Here is a 22,476-nt window from a genome sequence, read left to right on the forward strand (position 1 = left end):
GTGTCTGGATAATTTCTTATGTCACTATCCAAAATTACTTTCACTTATCTCGGACTCTTAAATATAACTTTAATAGTTTTTCAATATTTTAGAAATAACAGTGCAGTATGAAAAGTGCTCAAAATGTTGCCTGGTATATCAGTAAAATCTAGCTTTTATTTTTATTTAAAAAAGCATTTTATTACAGAAAAGTCTTACTAATGAACATTAACCTTTCTGTGGGAAACAATGATATGGTACCACAGACAAGTCAAATATTATGCTAACTCAGCTCATCCAGCATGAATTGCATAGACTTTTGCACACTCATTACTTGCTCCTCCCCCCAAATGCTTGCCATCACTATATTGATGTTGTACTTACATTTTTCCCTATAATAAAAAAAAGATTCAGCTAGCTATGGTGTTGCAAGTCTGTAATGCCAGTGGCTTAGGAGGATGGCAGGTTTAAAGCCAGCCTCAGCAACTTAGTGAAGCAGTAAGCAATCTAGTGAGACCCTATCTCCAAAAAAAAAAAAAAAAGAAAGGAATGGATAAAAAAAATGTGGCATTTATACACAATGAAGTATTACTCTGCATTAAAAAATGACAAAATCATGGAATTTGCAGGGAAATAGATGGCATTAGAGCAGATTATGCTAAGCGAAGCTAGCCAATCCCTAAAAAACAAAAGCCAAATGTCTTCTTCGATATAAGGAGAACAACTAATTAAACAGGGATGAGAGGTGGGAGGGAAAGGGAGAGAGAAGGGAAATTGCATGGAAATGGAAGGAGACTCTCATTGTTATACAAAATTACATATAAGAGGAAGTGAGGGGAAAGGGGAAAAAAAACAAGGGGGAGAAATGAATTACAGTAGAGGGGGTAGAGAGAGAAGATGGGAGGGGAGGGGAGGGGGGATAGTAGAGGATAGGAAAGGCAACAGAATACAACAGACACTAGTATGGCAATATGTAAAACAGTGGATATGTAACCTATGTGATTCTGCAATCTGTATAAGGGGTAAAAATGGGAGTGCATAACCCACTTGAATCAAATGTATGAAATATGATATGTCAAGAAGTATGTAATTTTTTGAACAACCAATAATAAAAATTAAAAAAAATTGTTCCTGGGAGTATAAAACAAAACAACAAAAAAAAGGAATGGGATATGGCTCAGTGGTAAAGCGCCCTTGGGTTTAATCCCTAGTACCATTAAAAAAAGAAAGAAAGAAAAAAAAAAGATTCAGCAGGTGAATATTATTTGTGAGAAGGAGAGGTTATTAACTAAATTTGCTTCCCCCCCATATCAATTCCTTTCCAAAAATAAAGACTTTCCCATTTAAGGATTTGAGCAATATCCATGTTTGCTTGTTATATTTAATGAGTTAATATATTTTTATTTTGTGGTTAAATAAAAATCTCTACCAAATAATAACCCATTGTCTGTCTACTAAGATAAACATTACAAAACCATGGATAGTGGTGCATTCTTGTAATCCCAGAGACTCAGGAGGCTGAGGCAGGAGGATTGCCAAATGCAAGGTCAGCCTGGGCAACTTACTGATATTCTGACTTAAAATAAAAAGAGATGGGATGTAGCTCAGTGGTAGCATTCCCATCAGTTCAATTCCCAGTACCAAAACAGTAACAACAACAATAATAAAAAACAGATAAATATTATGATAATCTAAAATTAAACTGAAGATAGGAAATAAGGCCCAAATCTAAGATTTGGAAATTATTACTTACTGCAGGTACCAGTAGTTTCTTCACTTCTTCAACTGCTCTCTTCAGTTTTATTTCTGCTCTGTTCTGAGCATCTTCCACAGTGATTAGTACATGTAAATCTTCATTTAGATGCTCCCAATTGGGTTTGCCTCTATTTTGCTCCTCCTAAAAAATTTACAAATTACACTCTTACAATTATTTTTCTTTAAAGAGAGTGTATCCTTCATATTGTGAATCTGTTGCCAACAATTTAAGTCATGTTTGCATTATTTTGCTAAAATAACATTAGAAACCTTCTGAATTATTTTCCTGGCCAAAATGAAGAAACTTACATATGGCATCATCCATAGATTACCATGAAGAACACTCTGAGAAGCATGTTATTTCTATAAATTACTTATGAGTAAACAGAAAGTCATCAAGATTAAGCACGTCACTTACAAAGAACACACGGGAAATAAACAGTCAGTATAAAAATGAATCAAAGAATTCTCAAACTCAGTTAAAATTTCCACTTCATCACAATTGTTTAATAACATTAGTTGTACTCAACAGCAGAAAAAAATATTTTGCAAACAAGACATTATAGTGTAAAAGAAGTATTACACTTAAGTATTTGAAGTAATAATTATGGAAACATTTTATTATAATCCACAAGAAATAATAAGTTATAACTATATTTCCATTAGACTTTTTTAAAATCAACTATAAGGCCTCTCTTTCATTATATCAAGTAATGAATACAGTTTTTCAGACACTATGTGCCCAATTTCCTTAATGACGTCTAGTCTCCTAGTGAGGAGGACCCTCACACTGATACCTTGACACCACAGGGAGAACTAACTAGGAAGAGCATACTACAAAAACCTATTATCTAAATTGGGTCATTTCAGAATTGCAGAGCTAATTCTTGCTTTAAGTTTTAGAGATAATGCAAATACAATTTATAAATTTTAAAACATAAAAAACAAAGAATATAAATTTATAAATAGGTAACATACAAATGTTATACAGAAATGGATGTGGCTCAGACCAAAGTACCACAAACAAACAATAAATATTACCTTTGTTGTTATTAGACCTCTATCTTGAATCTACTCATGTATTTATTTTACTAAATGTGAGATTCCAATCCAAGAAAATAAAACTGGTATAAGGATACAACTTTTGTACAACTCACATGAATGAGCTTACCCAATGAGGACAGAAATGTCTGAACAGTTAAGTATGTACTTCTACTTTATTTTCAGCTAATATCTTCAGTGGGAAAATGTATCTACATGTTATAAGAGATAAGAACATTCATGTTTCCCCAAGTATAGGAGGCAGTAGAGTGGACTCACAAGATCCAGGATACGTGAAATTTCAGGGAATTGGAGCTATAATCACATCTATTGACACTTATGAACTACTAGCTCAAAGTATGTCTGTTTCAACATTAGATCACACCCCATTCCATTTAGTAATGATACACATGCACAAAGCTAGGTCTATCATTGCTATTACAAAAAGCAAGTCTGAAAAACTCAGCAGAGTATAAGAAGGTGGCGGTGTCCAATCTGATTCTGAGGTTTAGAACTTGAATGGCCCCCAAGAAAACACAGATGCTATTAATAAATAATGTGATTATTTAAAAATAAATAATGTGGTCATTTAGAAAATCATTTTTTTCCTTCAATTTAAGATGTTCTAAAGCCAGGCACAGTGGCACATGCCTATAATTCAAGCTACTCAGAAGGCTGAGATAGGACGATTACAAATTCAAGGCCAGTCAGAACAACTTAGCAAGACCCCGTCTTGAAATACTTTTTTTTTTTTTTAAACAAAGTTTGGGGATGTAACTCAGTGGTAGAGTTGCTTGCCGAGCACACAGGAAGCTCTGAGTTCAATTCTTAGTACTGAAAAAAAAAAGTTTTGATACAGATATTATAGTTCTATTTATTATTTACTTAGAAAGTAAATAATAGAACTATAAGAGATTCATTTTCCCCTAGGAAGCACTATGAAAAAACTAAATGAGAAACCAGTTCAATCAAGAACTGGGAACTATGGGGTCATCTGCGAAGAATATAAAATGTGCATAAATATTTTCACTGTTGCTCAATTTTTAAACACAAATGTTAATTTTAATGTTCAAGATTGCTAATAATATTTTCCCACCAAAATTTGTGTTTTTACATGGACTAGTTACTGGCATTATTTGGTATATACTGAAAGTGTGCCTTTTTGTCTAAATCCATCATCATAAGGGATTTTTGCTTCCAGCCAAGGAAAAATAAGAACCAAATGTATAATCCCACTAGAAGCAAGTAAAACAAATGAACAACAATTTTAAGCCAATAGACATCAGGCAGCTAAGATCAGTGACAATGAAAAGACCTGGGGCGGAGACACAAGTGAGCCCTCCCTGACTGACTTCTCCCTGAGTGGAAAAGACTAGCACAGCTGGGGTCACACAACCAAGTACTGTACAACCACACGGGGGAACAGCCAAATGCCCAGAGCATTCCACCCAAAAACACCAGTGCAGCCTGGCAGGAAACTCCAGAGGCTTATAAAACAAACTGCTTCCAGGACTCAAGGTAACAAAGGGCCTAGTTTTCATATGGAGTCAGACTGAAAAGACTTCCTGGGATTCAGAAACTGTACACTAAAGGGTCTTGCTATAGTAAAGGCAACAATTAAATCTAGTCTGCCCACTGTTCCAGTGCTGCTCAAATAAATTTTAAAGCCAAAACCTAAAGGGACCAAACTTTCCAAATGACTTAACTGTCCCAGAACAAAGCTGAAGGGTATTTATAGAAATATAAAAATATCCACACGTACTATCTGATAACTAATCAGAAATTAACAGGCATTCAAAGACACAGGCAAATGCCAGAGATTAAAAAAAAAATCAAATCAAACCACAACTGATATTTTATATAAACATAATATGTATTAATTAGTAATTAAAGACAATTAAAGGCTATTCTGTGTTTAGTGAGATTAAGTATGTGTTTAAGAGTAGAGCACATAAATACTACACAGGGATAACTAAAGAACATTAATAATTTAGAGTAAGACAGAAAAGCTTTAGCATAAAAGCTGAAACTGTGACTTGCCATGAAACATTTATACAATGGTGAAGAAAAAAACCAAAGAACTTAAAAAGGAGATATTACCTGCATTATAGAAACACAGAACAAAGCTGCAGTATAATTTGCCACTGCACTTTACAGAAGGAATAAATTTGAGTTGCTAAGTACCTTGGCAAAAGTGTACACTCTTAATTCAAGAATTTAAAAGCCAACTTAAGAAAATCAGAATTTAAAATGTACAAACCCACAAAGAAAGAAGAAAATGGGAATGAAAACAATTTTTTTAGGAAATCTTTTCAAAACCACAAGAGTTATTGCTCAATATAACAATGTGACAGCAAAGACAAATCAGATAACATTACTATATGTGTATGTATAGTTAAGGTTTGATAGTTGAGGTCAGAATAAATGATGAGAAGATTCAAGGAAATGGAAAACAGCTTTATATAGTAAATTAAAGTTTAGTATCATATTAAATAATTTTATAATACCATTTGCACCCAATAAAAGAACAAAGACATAATTACTAATGGTAATTTATTGTGTACATTCTTAATGAACAAAGCATAAATGAATTTCAAATAACTCTTAGCCTCTCAGGTAATTATAAATTTAATAAGAACAATGATGGTGATCATGATAACGGCAACTAAGCTTTTATTGAACACTTACTACTTATCAAGTACAATGCTAAGCAATAAAATATGCCGTGTCATTATATCCTCCTAACTAAACTATATGACTGTGGGACTACCATTGTTATTGTTAGACAGATGTGGCTTGCCCAAGCTACACCAAAGTTCTTCTCCACCCAGATCACACAACAGAGCCTGCCATCTTGGCCACTAACTCCTAGCATACATCATCACCTACATCAGCTTCCTAGTTAAGTAAACTGCCCCAAGATAAGCAAAATAAATTAGTGAAAGACCAGAAACAGAGTTCTTGAATCTTTAGAATTCTTTTTTCAGCGTGTGTGTGTGTGTGTGTGTGTGTGTGTGTGTGTGAAGCATCTCACTCTGTTGTCCAGGCTTATCTGAAGCCATCCACCCAACCTTAGCCTCCCCCTCCCCGCCGCCCTCCTCCCACAAGAGCATGCCACCATGTCCAGTTTAGATTTTTTTTTAAACCTTATTAACATTTTTGTGTGCAATTCTAAGCATGCCATACTCTCACAGAATTTTTGATTCAGTAGAGAACTTTGCAGACAAAGAAATACATGAAAGATTTTTTTTTTTTCCATATTGGTCCTATCTCCTAATTCGAAGCCACTCCTTTCCCCATAAATAAATTCTTGAGTAAGTCATGAAGAATATCAAGAACTGGGAGAAATGTACTTGGTAAAACATCTCTTGCACCTACAAAATTTTGTTTTTCCTAAATGAGAGATCTATCTAATTTGAATGACAGAAATATTAAAAAAGGATAAATCTGTAGCCGTTTAACTTAAACACATAGAATCCCCCCAATCTTTAAACAGGTAAGGTTATTAAAACTAAAATGTGGCCTTAAACACAATGCATATTTTAAACATTATTACTAAGACATTAATATTGCCCATAAGTAAATAATATCATTTCTTTTTAATAAAATAAAATCCACTTCATTTTAAAGCTGTTGTACACAGTGACACATAAAAATAAAAAGCAATAAATTCTTATCATTTGAGAAACTACTGTTTGTGATTGTTTTTTTGATAAAAAAGAAATTTGATGAGTCACTGCCTGATGAAGTTTAAAATTATTCTCTAATTACAGTATCTGTTTGAACAACAAAGTAATTCTATAACATGAAGCATCAGAGCACACTGATTGTCCTAACCCCTGCTGACACACTTTTAATTATACATTTGTAGGCAGGCAAATAAGCAAAAGACTTCTCCCCTACTGTGCTCTTAATGTGAAAGTTCATATGCCAAAAATCTCTTGGAAAGGAATTCAAAAGTGTCACATATTGAAGCAAACCGAGGTTCCAACAACATTTTTATTATGAATACATGCACTGAAGCCAAGTATTAAAATTTGGACATATAATCATCTTCAATTATATCTTATTGTTTTTTGAGAAACTCGGCATAAAGTAGATTTTATATAGTCTAATTCTTTCCTTATTCCAGTCATAAATATTGACCTCAAAAATCTTTTATTAATTTAAGAGCCATAACAAAATTTCAAAACAAATTATTTCCTAGTAATATATGAACATTAGTATGATTTTATTTTTAGTTTACTGAAATCATCATCTAAGAAATTCTTTAAAGGCAGCAGGCATTTGACAAATGCTCATTAAGTTAAGGATAAGGAAAACAATTTGCCAATTCAAAGATCTTTTATTACTATTCGATGCCAAATATTTTCCAAGTTGAAAACAGAACCAGTCCCAATGCCTTTCCATTACAAGAACACTGAACTCCTGCAGACACAATAATGGAGACATCAGGTGGGCCCTCCCCATTTTCGGGTCTCAATTCCACTAATTCAATTCTAATTACTATATGGTCACACTACACTTAAGGTATCTCCCCAGTGCTTGCCAAATAATACTGGTCTGTCCAAATGAAAACTAAACCGAGGGAGACTGTCTAGACCTGAGGAACTTAAAAGTGTGTGCCTGCAAACAATTGTGAACAAGATAATTTGGGAAGCTGAATATGACCAATGATACACGAAGACTGAAATAAAAAAATATGAATGAAATTTCCCATAAAAAGACAGAAGTGAACAAGTGCTTTTAAATTTCATCTCTCAACAAAGTTAAAGATCAACAGCTACCTAATGTTTATCAAAAAAGTAAGGTTGGAAATAGACTAGGAGGAAACTCAGTTGAGTTTCTGCAGCTAAGGATCACCCATATATATAAGTTGGTTACTGCCTCTGAAAGCACAAAATGCTTCCTCGCAGACACATCCCACTAATTTACATGTGAAATTTTTGTATACTGGATGGTTGGTTTTATTCTCTCCACTATCTAGCAAATATAAAAAGATTGTTAAAGAAATGAAAAAATGATACAATGCTTCAAAATATTAACCAATAATTATTTGTTGATAGTGCCCTGATAAAAAGTAAAAGATTAATCTATCCTACATCTGCCCATTTTCCATCCCGGATCTTATTAAATTCCCAATTTCAAAAATCATCTTTTAAAGAAATTTATCACCAGGTCACTCCAGACAGGGTGTTCTCTCTATTCTCCTCTGTTCTATTTCTTTTGATAAAATCAATTCAATGTGTATTATTGTAAAAAAAGCTACAAGCACCATAGAATCAGAATCATCTTCACATTCTTTCCACTGTCTTTACTAAGTGCCCTGTATTTGGTACTTACCACAGCAGAAAAAGAGACTGAGAAATAAAGTCAGAGCTATTAACATTATTAACAGAAACGCATAAAGAGCTTCATACTCAACATTTTACGAAGCCCTTTTAACAGTCTTAAAGATAGGTATTAATGGAATCACCTATCTTTATTTCAATGGGAGATAAACTGATGGACTGATTCACTTGACCTTACATTAAGCTGATGAGCTTCTGCCTTTGAAGATCCTACAATAATTCATGGAAGACAAGAAAAGTCACATATAATTTTTTAAAAGCTAATCAAGATTATAATTATTTGACTGAAAACAATAATCAGAACCAAGATGGTATTTGAAAAAAATCTTAATCTCAAGTAAAGGTCATTCACAGGTTCATGTAACAATGGTTTTAAGGTGAAAGCAAAAGTGTGACCACACATGATTCACTATACATAAAGTTACATTTTTCTGGGATAATTCTATTTGGACAGTAAATTCCACAGAAATTCAATAGGAATGCTTTAGAATATGATTTTTCACAGATAAAATTTTGAGTAATGGTCTGATAATCTTAGTAATTTATGATACTATGCACACTTACACACATACTACCTGTTAAATCCTGGGCAAAATATTTGCACATTTTTGTGCCTTGGCTTCTCATCTATAAAACAGAAATACATGCAGCACATATATCACACAACTATGAGGAGCTCTAGCTGTGTAAATCTGGACAGCACACAGAGGAGCATCCAGCTTTGCATAATTATGTTAACCATGATGGACTATGGCTGGGACAGAATGCAATCTAAAATCACAGACAGGGCTGAGGATGTGGCTCAAGCGGTAGTGCGCTCGCCTGGCATGCGTGCGACCTGGGTTCGATCCTCAGCACCACATACAAACAAAGATGTTATTTCCGCCGAAAACTAAAAAATAAATAAATATTAAAAAAAAAAATAAATAAAATAAAATAAAATCACAGACAGATGATTTAGGAGATGACATACCAGGAATATGGAGCAGGGGTAACTAACAACAAATGGACAAGAACATAAACCAAAATTCAGAAAAACAAAATTGAAAATGTTTTTATTAACTTACTCAATAAAATATATTAAAATATTACATAAAAACAAAGTTACTTTTTACATGTAACTTTTAGAAAGAAAAAAGCTTAAAAAAAGATATACCTTTATTTAATCTTTAACAAACTATGACCATGATTATTTCATAGGCTCTGTACAAAATGGACTGAAAGAGTAGGGAAAGGAATTAAAAAACAAAAAAACTGAAAAATGAATTCAAATACGACCTCTTCCAAAATATTTTCCCAAGTTACTACATTCTATCTGAATTTATCTATCCTCCCTGTGCCTCACTTTGCTTCCACAGAACTTTACTACTCTATATAGGAAGTCTCGAGAAAGCAAAGATGTTTCATTTCCACTTTTTACATTAACCTAAAGTACTCAGAAATGCCTAAAATACCTAAGAGTTTGATATATAATCAATAGCTTTATATTTCTTGTCTACCCACACAGATCTGAACCTATACTTCTCTTATTTCATTTCTGTTCATTTCTATTGAGTATTAATTTCTGTACTTGTTTCATATGTATATAAACAGCTGCATATTCTATAAATAAGTGGCCTACACAAATGAATTACTAGTTTCATAACATATTCATGCTGCATAATAAATTCAGCATAACATATTCATGCTGCATAATAAATGCAATACAAATTCAATTTTAAAGCATTACTAAATCCATAGGGTTTTAACATTATGTATTCTTTACTCAACGTTAAATTATTGTATCTTATATATTAGAAATATATAAAATATCGGTAAAATATTTTGCATATTTAAAGCAATTAAAAAACATTTGGGGGCTGGGGTTGTAGCTCAGTGGTAGAGCACTCTTGCCTAGTACACATGAGGCTCTGGGTTCAATCAGTATCACATAAAGAAAAATAAATAAAATAAAGGTACAATTTGGTATTAAACTGCTACATTTAAACTGAAAACAGCACTTAACAAAATATTCTAGCTCCATAATTACTAAGCTTCTAAGTCATATGGTATTTTCTTGTACATTCTACATGTGTACTTCTCTATGTGGGTTAGGGAAAATAATTAAATACCTGAAAAATTCAATTAAAGATCTATACAAATATAGAGAGCAGGCAATACAAAAATCCGAATATTTTCCATCTTCTGTTAAGTAAAAATAAAAAATACATATGCAAAATAGAGATCAGAGTCCACTGAGCTACAACCACATACAAACTAAGAGTTACCTTGAAAGATCCACTGATAGTCTGTTTTACATTCTCAAACCTAAGACTGTAGCCTAATGCTATTAGAATTTCCAAAATGTAAATGAGCAATAATGCTCATTATATTACAAAAGTTGCTTCCTTGTTGAGGACTGTAGGATAGAGGATAAAGAGCAACTTTATCATTTGTTGTCATTGCTTTGTAATGTCTTATTCAACCTAATGCCACTATGGGTATGTACAGTACTCGTATTGCCCCAATATCAATTCATAGCTGCCTTCATGCCATCTTGAATCCATCATTGTTAAACAATATCAAAGACACATTATGACTGAATATTTAGGAATGCATCTCTACATGTATAAAGAGTGCTATCTTGTCATAACAGTATTTTAAGATCTTTCCATAATGCCAACATTTACCAAGTATTCATATTTTCTCACTGATAGAGTACTAAGTTTGCTTCAAACCCTAAATCAGCATCTGCTCACTGTAGAATAAAGAGTAAATAAAAAGAACTGGTTAAGGTGGAAGGAAACACAAAAGAAAGTGACTCCCCACACCAAGAAGTGTTATATACATAGTGAGGACAAGAACACAGACTCAAATGCTAACCTAATTTCAATACCTCTATAAACCTGAGCATCTCATTCATTTATTTACTTAATACTAACTGAATTCCTCTACACAGAAGGTACCTTGCTAGTGAACAAGATTTTACAGGTAAGTGTGCAGCCACACAAGCCCTCTTAAGTGTCTCAGACTAGCAAAGGAGACAGTGAAATAATTATAATTTCTTGAAATCTTATTTTGTCATTTGTAAAAGTCACAGGATTGCAAGGATTAAATAAAGAAAAGATGCTGAAGGCAGGGCCAAGCTGTTATTGTGGAACTCCTTTTCCTCCTATGCCATGCCTTCCAGGTCATAGGAATTTCCCTTCTTTTACTTCACAACTTTATCCTGTCATTATATTAACATAACTATGGAATCAGAAACGTTCCAATTCGTCAATTAGGAGCTGCAAAATCAAAGTCACAGTGAAAACTTAAAAAATAATCAATTATTTCTCTGGATTAAAAGATACAGATGATGCAAGCATAGTGGCACACACCTGGGGTCCCATCTACTGAGGAGGCGGATTCAGGAAGAACCCTTGAGCCAGGAGTTCAAGGCCAGTCTGAGAAACACTGCCAGAGTCAGAAAAGAAGAGTAAAAGTGGAAAAGAGATATTCATGCAAATTACCTAGGATGTCACAGTTCTATTTCTGGTGGTGGTTTTTGATCTTTGAAAGTTTTAGATCAAGATCAGGATACTAAAGTTAGGAATTCAGCCTAGTACTTCTTATTTTGTATACTGAGATGTGTGTTTAGTGAAATGAAAACAATGTGAAAGGGGATAGAAAATACTATCCCAGTGGTATTTCAATGAATAATTTAGTCATGTCAATGAACACTAACTTTGGACCTCATTCAGCTCCCGATTTTATCAACAGAGCAAAACATACACCAATACATCCTAACTCTGAACAGAAAAATTCAATGGCTACTTCTGTCATTATGACACTCTAAAAATAAATGACAATAATAAATTGGCAATACCTATTTACATTTTTTTTGTGTGTGTGTATGTGTATGAGAGAGAGAGAGAGAGAGAGAGAGAGAGAGAGAGAGAGAGAGAGAGAGAGAGGTGGTGGTGGGAATTGAACCCAGGGCCTAGTGCCCTCTAGGAAAGCATTTTATCATGTGAGCACATTCCCAGCCCGTTTACATTTTGGGAGAGGAGAAAATGGCAAATTTGTTATGGGCCTTCCTAGGCTCATTTAGAAGGTATTCTTGCCAAAATACAGAATTAATATTTGTTGTTAAAGAAATTATAAATTAAATTGACATGATTTGCTTTGAAAAACAGAATTCTGCTCTAATTATTACATGCTGAAAGAATAGTTACAATAAGCCATTACACAATAACTAGAACCCACAACTCCAAAATATGCAGCTCATAAATTGCAATTTATTTACATGCACAAAATTTAATCTCAATGTTAAAAGCTAAACTACTTCAATGTTTATTGCTTGCTCATTAAAGAAAAATAATATCCTTTAATATCAATAACCAAAATTAAGCTTTCTTCACAATAGGGATTATTTTACTCTCTTATTCTGTGTAAAAAGGTCACATCAATGTATTTTTATCAGGATAAGTGCGTAAGATAATTCAAAACATTCCAGTTTCAATTTTGAACATTCCGGTTTCAATTCTAAGTATATACTGAATCAAGTGTTGTTTGAGCAAATTTATTCATTTTTTATTATAATGGACAATGTTGTTTAACAACTCAGTGGGCATCGAATGTTATGTTACTCTTATTAAACACACATGTGCATTCCCTTGATTATTAGTAAGGTATTACTTACTGTATGTCACCTACCTAATATTTTTAGAAGCAGCTTTCAACATGCTCACTGTTCAATAGGGTTTCTGTTCTGTTATCTGCCTGTTTGCTCATTTTTATATTGAATTTGTGGTCTTTAGAAACATTTCATATTTTTTGTTTTGTTCATTCATTCATTCATTCATTTAATGTGGTGCTGAGGATCAAACCCAGAGCCTCACGCATTCGAGGCAAGTGCTTAACCACTAAGCTACAACCCTAGCCCCTAGAAATAATTTTTAGTGAATTATTTGTATATTCTGAATAAATACACTTTGTCCTGTATACTTAAGTGCTTACTTACATCAATACAATAGGTCTTCTAATAGACTGAAGTTCTGCCTCTTCACTCTCAGATGCTTATTCCATCAGGAATATTTTGTATAAGTGAACCCAACCACCTTAATATCACATTTTGAATTTCATATGCCTCCCTATTCTTTCTGGCATTCCTTTCCATCTACCCCTTCTTCCCACAATTCACACATTCACCTCATACTAAAACTGCCCTTCATCCAACCCCATAATGAAAAGAACTATGAAAATAACAGGAGCTAACTGCTGAAGACACTCCTCTATTTTTACTTTAGAATTTTCACAATTACCAAATGACAATTTTACTATCTTAAGAACATTGAAATAAATTTATTAGTTTATACCAAAAAAAAAAAAAAAAGGTTAGAATTTTTTCTTTCTTTTATGGTATTGGGGATTGAACAGGGGCACTTGACCACTGAGCCACATTCCTAGCCCTATTTTATATTTTATTTAGAGACAGGGTCTCACTGAATTGCTTAGCGCTTTGCTTTTGCTGAGGCTGGCTTCCATCCTCCTGCCTCAGCCTCTTGAGCCTCTGGGATTACAGGCTTGTGCCACTGCACTGGATAGAATTTCTTAATAGATTTTACTGAATCAGAAAACACCACCCTTTTTTAAAGTTACACAAGTTTTCAAATTTGTAGCTCCAAAGTTATTCATTGTATTTTTTCACAAATTTTTAAATAATCTGTATTCTTTTTCATTTGGTTCCTGTTTCCATTTACTTACTGTATGTCACCTACCTAATATTTTTAGAAGCAGCAATAGGACACAGCTGGCCCTGCCTAGCCACTGTTGCAGTGATCCCAAGCAACCCTGTATGTTCTGAGTGTGTGGGAGTGCATGGCTTATGTATCTCCTCAATTTGAGTCAGAAGCAACTGAACAGGGTCAAGGAGACCAGAGTGGGGAGATGTCCACTGCTTCCTAATAAGGTGCTGGGACCCTATTTCCAGGTTCCTTTTCTGAAAAAACTACATCCATGGGATGAAAAATGTCATCTTGTTTTGCAATGTCTTGTGTAACCCAGGGCTTAGAGAATCAACGCAAACAAAATGCTCACATTCTGTTCCTGCTTTTGCTGTGATAAAGTTTGGCTTCTGATCCAGAAGGCTCCGGTCTTCTGCCAGCACCAAGAAGCTGTGGCAGCAAGCTAAACTGTTAATTTAGGAGGAAGATAAAAATCTCAGCTCCCTCACAGTTCTTCACAACAATGTACATAAAACCTGCAACAGCTTGAGACAAGCTCTAGAAGAATAATGAATGGATCACTCTTTCTAAATTGCTGCACATGCTATGTGGCATGAAAACCAAGATGGAGGGAAAAACTGATAATTTTTTTTAAAAAACTTTCTTTAATCATCAATATGCTATCCAATATATTTTTCTATTTACCAACAATTTCAGTCTGTTTTACTTCTTTTCCTTCTTGATCTACTTTGTTCTTTTAAATTTTTAAATGAAATCATGCCTTTCTTTTATAACTCATTTTTTAATTTCCAGCTGATATCCCCCTCAACTCCAGTGTAATTTAAAAAAAACCACTGACTAATTTTAGAGTTCTGAAATTTGCTGAAGCTTTCTTATGGAGAAGCACCCATTCCACATACACTTTTTAAAGAATGCAAAATTATGTAATTGTTGAGTTCAGTGTTTTTGTTTTAAATTAGGCCAAGTCTGGCTAGTTGTACTGTTCAGATCATCTATATCTTAGAGTCCCATGCCTTCTTGCTCTATCAATTAATTTTGAGTTGTGCTAAAAGCACAACTGTGGATCTGTGGGTTTCTACCAAAAGGTTCTGGTAATTTCCATTTTACAAGCCATGTTCTTTGGTATATACAGGTTTAGGATTATAATCTGCTTTTGTTGGGCTGAACATGAATTTTCATACACCTAAAATTTTCTATACAAGCAGTCAGGATACCTGGAAACATCTGCACTTCTTCCTTTCAGTTCTGTATGCCCTTTTCTTTTCCTTGTCATATTGCACTTGCCAGGACCTTTTGCACAAACTATAAAGGAAAGGTTGAAATCAAACATCCTGGCTTGTTTGTGAGCTTAGGAGGAATGCACTTTGTGTTACTGTTGAGCATGACATTACTATATTATTTCACAGATGAACTTTATCAAACTGAGGAAGTTTCCTTTAAATCTATCATGAATACGCACTGCGTTTGGCAATTACATTTTTATATACCTACTGATGTAATTAACAGCTGCTTTTTTTTTTTGAAACGATCAATGACAGGAACTCATATATACATATATAAAATATATAATAACTTATCTTGTATTTTCACATATTCCCCACTTGGTAATGTTCCTGGTGAACATTATCATGCACATTTAAAAAGAAATGTGAATTCTGCAACTGTAAGGTGTAGTGTCTAATGAACACCAGTGAGTTCAAGGTGGCTGATAATAAAGTTCAGATTACCTCCCCCTCTCTGCCCTTTTTGGTGGTACTAGAGATGGAACCCAGGACTCTGCACATGCAAGCCAAACCCAGTCCATTAAGTTCAGATTTTCTAAGTCATTATTTGTTGTTGTACTAACCACTGAAAGAAAATCTTATTTTAACTGTAAAATTGTCTATTTCTGTCTGTTTTAATTATTGCTTCATATATTAAGTCCCCTGGTATTAGGTAAATATACATTTGTGATTGTTATATCCTCCTAATGAACTGACATACCACTATACAATATCCCCCTTTATCTCATATTAATATAGTAAGTCCAGACTTCTGCTTAGTGTCTTGTAGCAATATCTCTTTCAAGCTACTTATTTTCAATCAACCTTCATCTTTCTAATTTATCCTGCCAATCTCTGCCTTTTTAATTGAAATATTTCTTCCACTATTATTTATCAGAACTTTTGATTTGGTTGGTTTTGCAGCTATCATTTTTACTACTGGCTTTCTATTTCAACTATATGGTTTTGTTCCAGAACTTCCTTTCCAGACTTTACCAAACATATTTTCTCTAAATATATTTTACAAAACATGTTAATTTTATGTTATTGTGTATTTTTATCTATACTTCTGTTATGGTTTAAATAAGAGGTGTCCTCCCAAAGCTCATGTGTGAGGTAAGAAAGCTTAGAGGTGAAATGATAGGTTATGACAGCCTTAACGTCATCGGTGCATTAATCCATGGGTTAGCTAAGAGGTAGCTGCAGGTAGGCAGGGGTGCAGATACAGGAGACAGTTCACTGGAGGTGTGCTCTTGGGGTTTGATTCTTGTCTATGGTAAATGGAACGCTCCCTCTGCTTCCTGTCTGCCATCCTCTTCCACTCCATTCCACCATGATGTTTGGCCTCACCTGGGGCACAGAGAAATGAAGCTGCCCATGTATGGACTGAACCTCTGAAACCATGAGCCCCAAATTAACTTGTCCTCCTCTACAGTGTTCTGACTAAAACATATTCTTTGCATTATTTTTTCAGTGGTTGCTCTGGGGCGTTACAATATAAATTTGTAACATCAAGTTCTACTTAGAGTAAGTACTTTACCATATCACGTAAGTGCAGAAACCGTGTAACCATGAAGGGCTCATATTTACACATACATTAGTTTAAAAAAACTCCACAGGATAATGTCATTTTATTAAGCAGTCATATATAATAAATAAGAGTATATGAAGAAAAAATATATTTTTTCTGTTTACCCAAGTATTTCTAAGTAACCAACTTTCCATTTACCTTCATTTCTCTTTAGCTTGTAATATGCCCTTTCGTGTTTTCTGATGCTATCTGCTGGCAATCAGTTTTCTTTTTTTATATTCAATTTCAAAATGGCTTTATTTCACCTTCATTTTAAAGATTTTTTTTTTTTTGCTGGTTATAGAATTTGGAAGTTCTTATTTAACAATTCAAACATCATTCTTTCATATGAGCATCAATAGCTTAGTATTCAAACCATGAGGCAGCATGTCCCCAGTTTAATTAGAACATATTCACTCCTTCCTCCAACCACCAGGAACACTTTCTAGATGGTAGGCATACCTATTCACAGGTGATGTAGCCCACTTAAGGTCCAGATTACTTACACAAGACTGGTTTCAATACTCGATACCCATTCTTATAATCAACTTCCTGACCATTTTGGCCTTAAATCATCCCAGAACTGAATGAGGCTTTCAGTTTAGTCCTTGCTATACAGCAATGTGTTTTTGGATCACAGGGGATAAAAACATACACATATTAAAGAACAATGCTAACAGCAGAGACAGCAAAGGGAAGAGTGAAGATGGGTAATGTTGAAAGAATTACAATTATGTAGGAAAACAGTAAAACGAATTCAAAATTATATACCAAATAGTTCCATTGATTAACTCAAATATAAAACACAAAGGGTCACATTAATTTAGCATTCTTGAGGGGCTACAATGTGTCAGGTACTGGGCTTTTACAGAAATTACTGAAAGTACATTCATTTCTCTTACACAACTCTGTAGTCTACTACAGAAAATACCAAGTGCTTGAATGGATAGTGGATGTGTTATGGGATTGATGTTGTAGAAAACAGTTATTTTGTCTGAAAATACTGCACAAGATTTAAAAAACATGGTCAAAATAATATCTAAAAAATAGGTTACACAGTGGAGACTTTTTAAGATCACAAATCATGTGATATACAAGAGCATTATTCCTCATTTGTACAATGAAACTTCCTGCAGTTACAGATGTTCTGTACAAGGTAAAGGAACTTTTCTTTAACCATAGAACTCAAATGTACACTCAGATTTCACTGGCTGACCCCTATATTTTCATAAGTAATTCTTTAATAAAAATAAGTGCATTCATTTTGCTGAACAATTGAAATGTCAACCAAGCTGGGTAAATCTCACAAGAATAACTGAAATAGCTCTCTGCTAACTTTGATAAAATTTATTAAAATGTAAAACCTTTTTCCTCAAAATGCTAGAAAACACAACTTTCAGAAAGCCAAGAAAAATGAGTGATGTTTTTAAAATGAACTTTAATTAAAGTTCTTGGATTCAAAAGTAATAAACTTTAACAGGTCAGAGAAAATTATTGAAATCATATATAAAAGTTAGAAGTTTAAATAGTAACTACATAAATTAAGTTCACCCCTAAATGCAATAAACAATCACTAAAAATAGAAATATTTCTTAAGACAGCAACTACAGTAAAGCTTCTTTTTTAAACACCAAAACTTAAAACAAGTAAACATTTCAGGAGTTCTTAAGAAATCACAGTTAAAGTTTTATCCAAACAACTATATAGAATATTTAATCTTATTGGTCCCAGTCGGGTTATCTGTGCTCAGAGAGATAAAATGATTAAGAAGCACTTACTGGTACAACATTAATGCAAATAAAAAACCAATTTTAAACCTGGGTCAGATTTAGAAGTTCAAATGAGATAAATCTAAAAAGAATCTTTACTAGTCTAAAATTCTGATAATTAGTGGCTATAAAACTTCCAAATGACATTTAAGAATCTTTACTTTTTCTTTCTTAACAACTCTTTTGTAAGGCAACAAGAAATAAATAAAATACTCAAGATCTATACTAGAAAAGCTTCAAGGACACATCTTTTGGTAAAGTTTGTTTTCCCCAAAGGCTTTACAAAAAACAAAGCTGCCAACAAACAGCTGAAAAAATTAGTTAATTCTCTTTACCTTATGTCCTCTGAACAGATAACTGAGCATATTAAAGCTGTTTAATACAAGTTTTAATTGAGTGCTGTAACTAGTGGGAAGAAAAGTGTGTAACTACTATTTTCCATATCAAATAAAGCAGGTAATTAACAACCATTCTGGCACAATCCCTTATCACCAAATACACAAAGGATGCTAACTTCTCTCAAAGCCAATGCTCTCTTACCACAAAGCTGAGCTGGTGTTTCAGGGTCACATTCACTTCTTAATAACACAAGCATAAATTTACTGCTCAGTCAGACACCTATAATTAAACACAAGAAGACTATAATGCTAATACTCAGGATAGCTTGCATGTAAGGGGTTCCCCCTCCTCCCTGAAAAGATGATTGCCTTTCATTTTAAAGTTTCAAGTAGCTACAGTTCACTTAGTTTTGATTACATAGCAATTAGATATGCAAATTTACAAGATCCGGAAAAATGCTTTTTCAAACATCAGAATTTAAGCAATCAGGCCCATTCTCTTCTCTTGTATATATGAGCAGCTCATTAAACAACTATTGTCTAAATAACAACTCTGCCTCAATGCCTTGGCTTTTTTTTTTTTTTTTACTTTTTAATGTTAAAAACATTCAAAAAACATCTGTGGACTTGATCTCGTGATGACCAAATAAGCTTGTATATGCAGATACTGGGCAGGATATATGGTAAGTAAATGAAGGAAAGAACACATTGGAATTCACACTATCTATTGAGGGTTGAATATTTAAAGGTTTGACCTGAAACCTGCTTAAAATTTAATATGTAACTAAAAAATTCCTGCTATTAAATGACATCTATTACCAACAAAAAATATTAGCAAGTACTACCAAATATTCCAACCACTTGATTGAAAACTATTTTCACTTTACTTTGCAGGTTTCAATTAAAAGCTAGAGTGTAAAAAATCCTACATATTTTGGAGATAGGGCAAAAACATTCATACTTGATGAAGATCAAAACTCTAGGTAGGTATGACTTTAAAAACTAATATGGTCACCAACGTTCTTTGCAAAATGTTACTTACATCCTATCCTTAGGTTGGCAATCAATTTTACTTTCAGGTTTCAAATTTCAACTTTGTTTCTTAACCTCAACTCCTATTTAAGTAACTTATAAAGTGCTTTTTGGCTCCCCTACCCCCCCAATAATTTAAGTCAAATTCAGTTCTTTGTACCAGATATTTCTTCAGCATCATTTGATACTCCCACACTTCAGAAAATACAAAATTGGCTAAAATTCTATGGTAAGAAAATTTTTTGAACAGGCATCAATTATGTCCACATTTCACTGAGGAAATCAGGAATATAAATTATTACTCCTGGAGACTACAACCTAGTAAGAAAATAAGAGCGAACAATATAATCAACAGGAAACCCAGCAAAAGTAGCTTAGTAAAGCCTAAAGTAGTTTCAAAGCGCTGAATTAGAACCTTCAGCAAAAACTCCTTCTTAGTCCTGGCCATCATCTCCACCTCAGCAACTTCAATAGTCTAGTAATGGATCCCCTTCCTCTATGTCTAATCCATTCCCCCATTATTCCAAGAGAACGCCTCTTTAAAAGAAGATAAACACCATGTCATTCCTCTGCTTCAAACCCTCAAATAACTCCATAGTTGTCTCCCAATAAAATTCAAACTCCTGACCATGCCTACAGGGAAGGAACTGAACAGAGACTTACTTCAGATCTTCCCATAGTGACCTCTCATCCAATCTCAAGTTAGATGTCACTGCCCCCCAGAGAAACTTTGATTTTTAAGGGGAGGGTAGATATTGGGGGCAATAAGAACCCAAGGGCACTTCACCACTGAGCTACTTCCCTTGTCCTTTACACAGGGTCTTGCCACGTTGCTGAAGCTGGGCGTTGAACTTATGATTCTCCTGCCTCAGCTTCCAAGTTACTGGGGTTAAAGGTATGTGTCACTGCACACAGCCTCAGAGGGTCTTTATTTGGCCACCCTAGAAATAAGCACTCTACCCAGACCACATTTACTATTATCAAATATTATTCTTTTCAAAGCACTGGCCACTGTCTGAAACTGTCCTGTTCATTTACTTGTTTGTTTTCGGTCATCCTAAGTTGTACTCCAAGAACCATTTTGTGTGTGTGTCTCTTTCTCTCACTCTCTCTCTCTCTCTCACACACACACACACACATACACTTATTTTTTAAAATCTTGAAAGGAAGAAAAATATTCCAAGTGGAAAATGCAAATATAAGGAATAAGAATGGCTCAATTCTTAGGAGGTGAGCAGATAAGATAGACAACACAGAGGTACTGGAAAAATGTGTATTTTGCATTTTTCACATCATGTAGAAAGTAAACTATACAATTATCAAAAGCAATTTAAAATTTTGTCATTAAAATTCTTTTTAAAAGTATGTAATTGAGAATGTGAGTAGAATTTCTAATCCTACCCTATAGAATTAAGTAATTTCTAAAAGGATTTAAGATTCAACTGAATAAATTAAACTGACAGTACCGAATGGCAAATATCTGTAAACTAATGGAAAACACCATCATGCATGACATTAAAGACAGAAATCACAAAACATAATAAAGTTTTCAGTTATTCAATTGATAATCTCTTCATGCAAAATAACTAAACAGAATTAAAAGTCACATTATTGCTCCCTCAACACCGAATTGCTGAGCGGCAACCACCTGGCAAGTAGACAAGGTAGCTATCAAAAGACAACTCTGCTCTCAAGAAGCATGACTCCTGGTAAGGGTGGCAGATATATAATAGATTTAGAGCACACCAGAGATACTGATGAATAAAATGAAAAATACAGAGGCAAAGGGCAAAAGAGCAGTGCAAAGGCCTCAAGGTCCACTGTTCTCTGGGCCGACGGGTGATGCAGTCTTTGGACACAAAGAGAGAACTCAAGTTTGCAATGAAGTGAGGGATCAAGTCACAAAGCTCTCAGGGGAAGAGTATTACCGGCAGAGGGAACAGCAAGACCAAAGCCCTCCAATGAAAGCATTTGCTTGTTCAAGGAATCTTAAAGGTGAGAGCTCAGAGAAGCAGAGAAGACAAGACTAAGAAGACCCAACAGTTACTGAACACATGACTTATATGGTGCCTAAGCAATGCCCTAGCCGAGAGGTTATTTGCCTTCCATTTCCTTATCTATAAAATAAGGATAACTAGAGCAGCTACCTTACAGGGTAGTTTGAGAATTAAATGGGTTAATTCACATGCATTTAAGTAGTGTCTTAATCACAGCTCAGTGTTTTATAGACTTTAACAAGAACATTATCAAATCATTGTTGCTACCAACACCAACTAACAAATGAGTTAGAAAAAATAAGCAACCTGAAAATCAGGGCAGAGATCAGACAGGAGATATAAATTCTAAAATCGACAAAGGCAAGGGAATTAGTTGGAATATCTTCATTATGACGGAATGTTTGCAAAGGCAGTGACAGTTAAAAATTAACAAACCTAAAACCATGTGGCAAAAATCTGTTGGGAAAAGAATATTTACCAAGTTTCAAAGTATTTCTCTTTAGATGAGTTATAAATTTAAAAAGAAAAAAGGTTCCCTTTATTTTTACCAAAATATGGCTGATACTAACCAACTGATGAAAGTTAACAATACCAAAAATAGGGGAAACCGATACCACCTAAGTGCTCTAAAACATGATGTACAAAGAACACCAAAATAATACTTCTCGATTCAA

The 22,476-nt window shown here is 34.0% G+C and overlaps 1 protein-coding gene across 8 annotated transcripts in view; it reads right to left on the reverse strand.

Moving 5' to 3' along the window:
- The window catches only part of Qki (QKI, KH domain containing RNA binding), a 93,805-nt gene that overhangs the window by 38,422 nt on the left and 32,907 nt on the right, over positions 1-22,476 (reverse strand). For all 8 annotated transcript variants that reach the window (XR_007348667.1, XM_048805856.1, XM_048805857.1 and 5 more), the window contains one exon: positions 1,733-1,876. Coding sequence is in view for 7 of the 8 variants with exons in the window: in XM_048805856.1 (XP_048661813.1) it covers positions 1,733-1,876 (144 nt within the window). In the remaining variant the exon portion in view is untranslated. The remainder of the gene's footprint in view (positions 1-1,732; positions 1,877-22,476) is intronic.

This window comes from Marmota marmota, unplaced genomic scaffold (genome assembly GCF_001458135.2).
Source record: "Marmota marmota marmota unplaced genomic scaffold, marMar, whole genome shotgun sequence".
Lineage (NCBI taxonomy): Eukaryota > Metazoa > Chordata > Mammalia > Rodentia > Sciuridae > Marmota > Marmota marmota.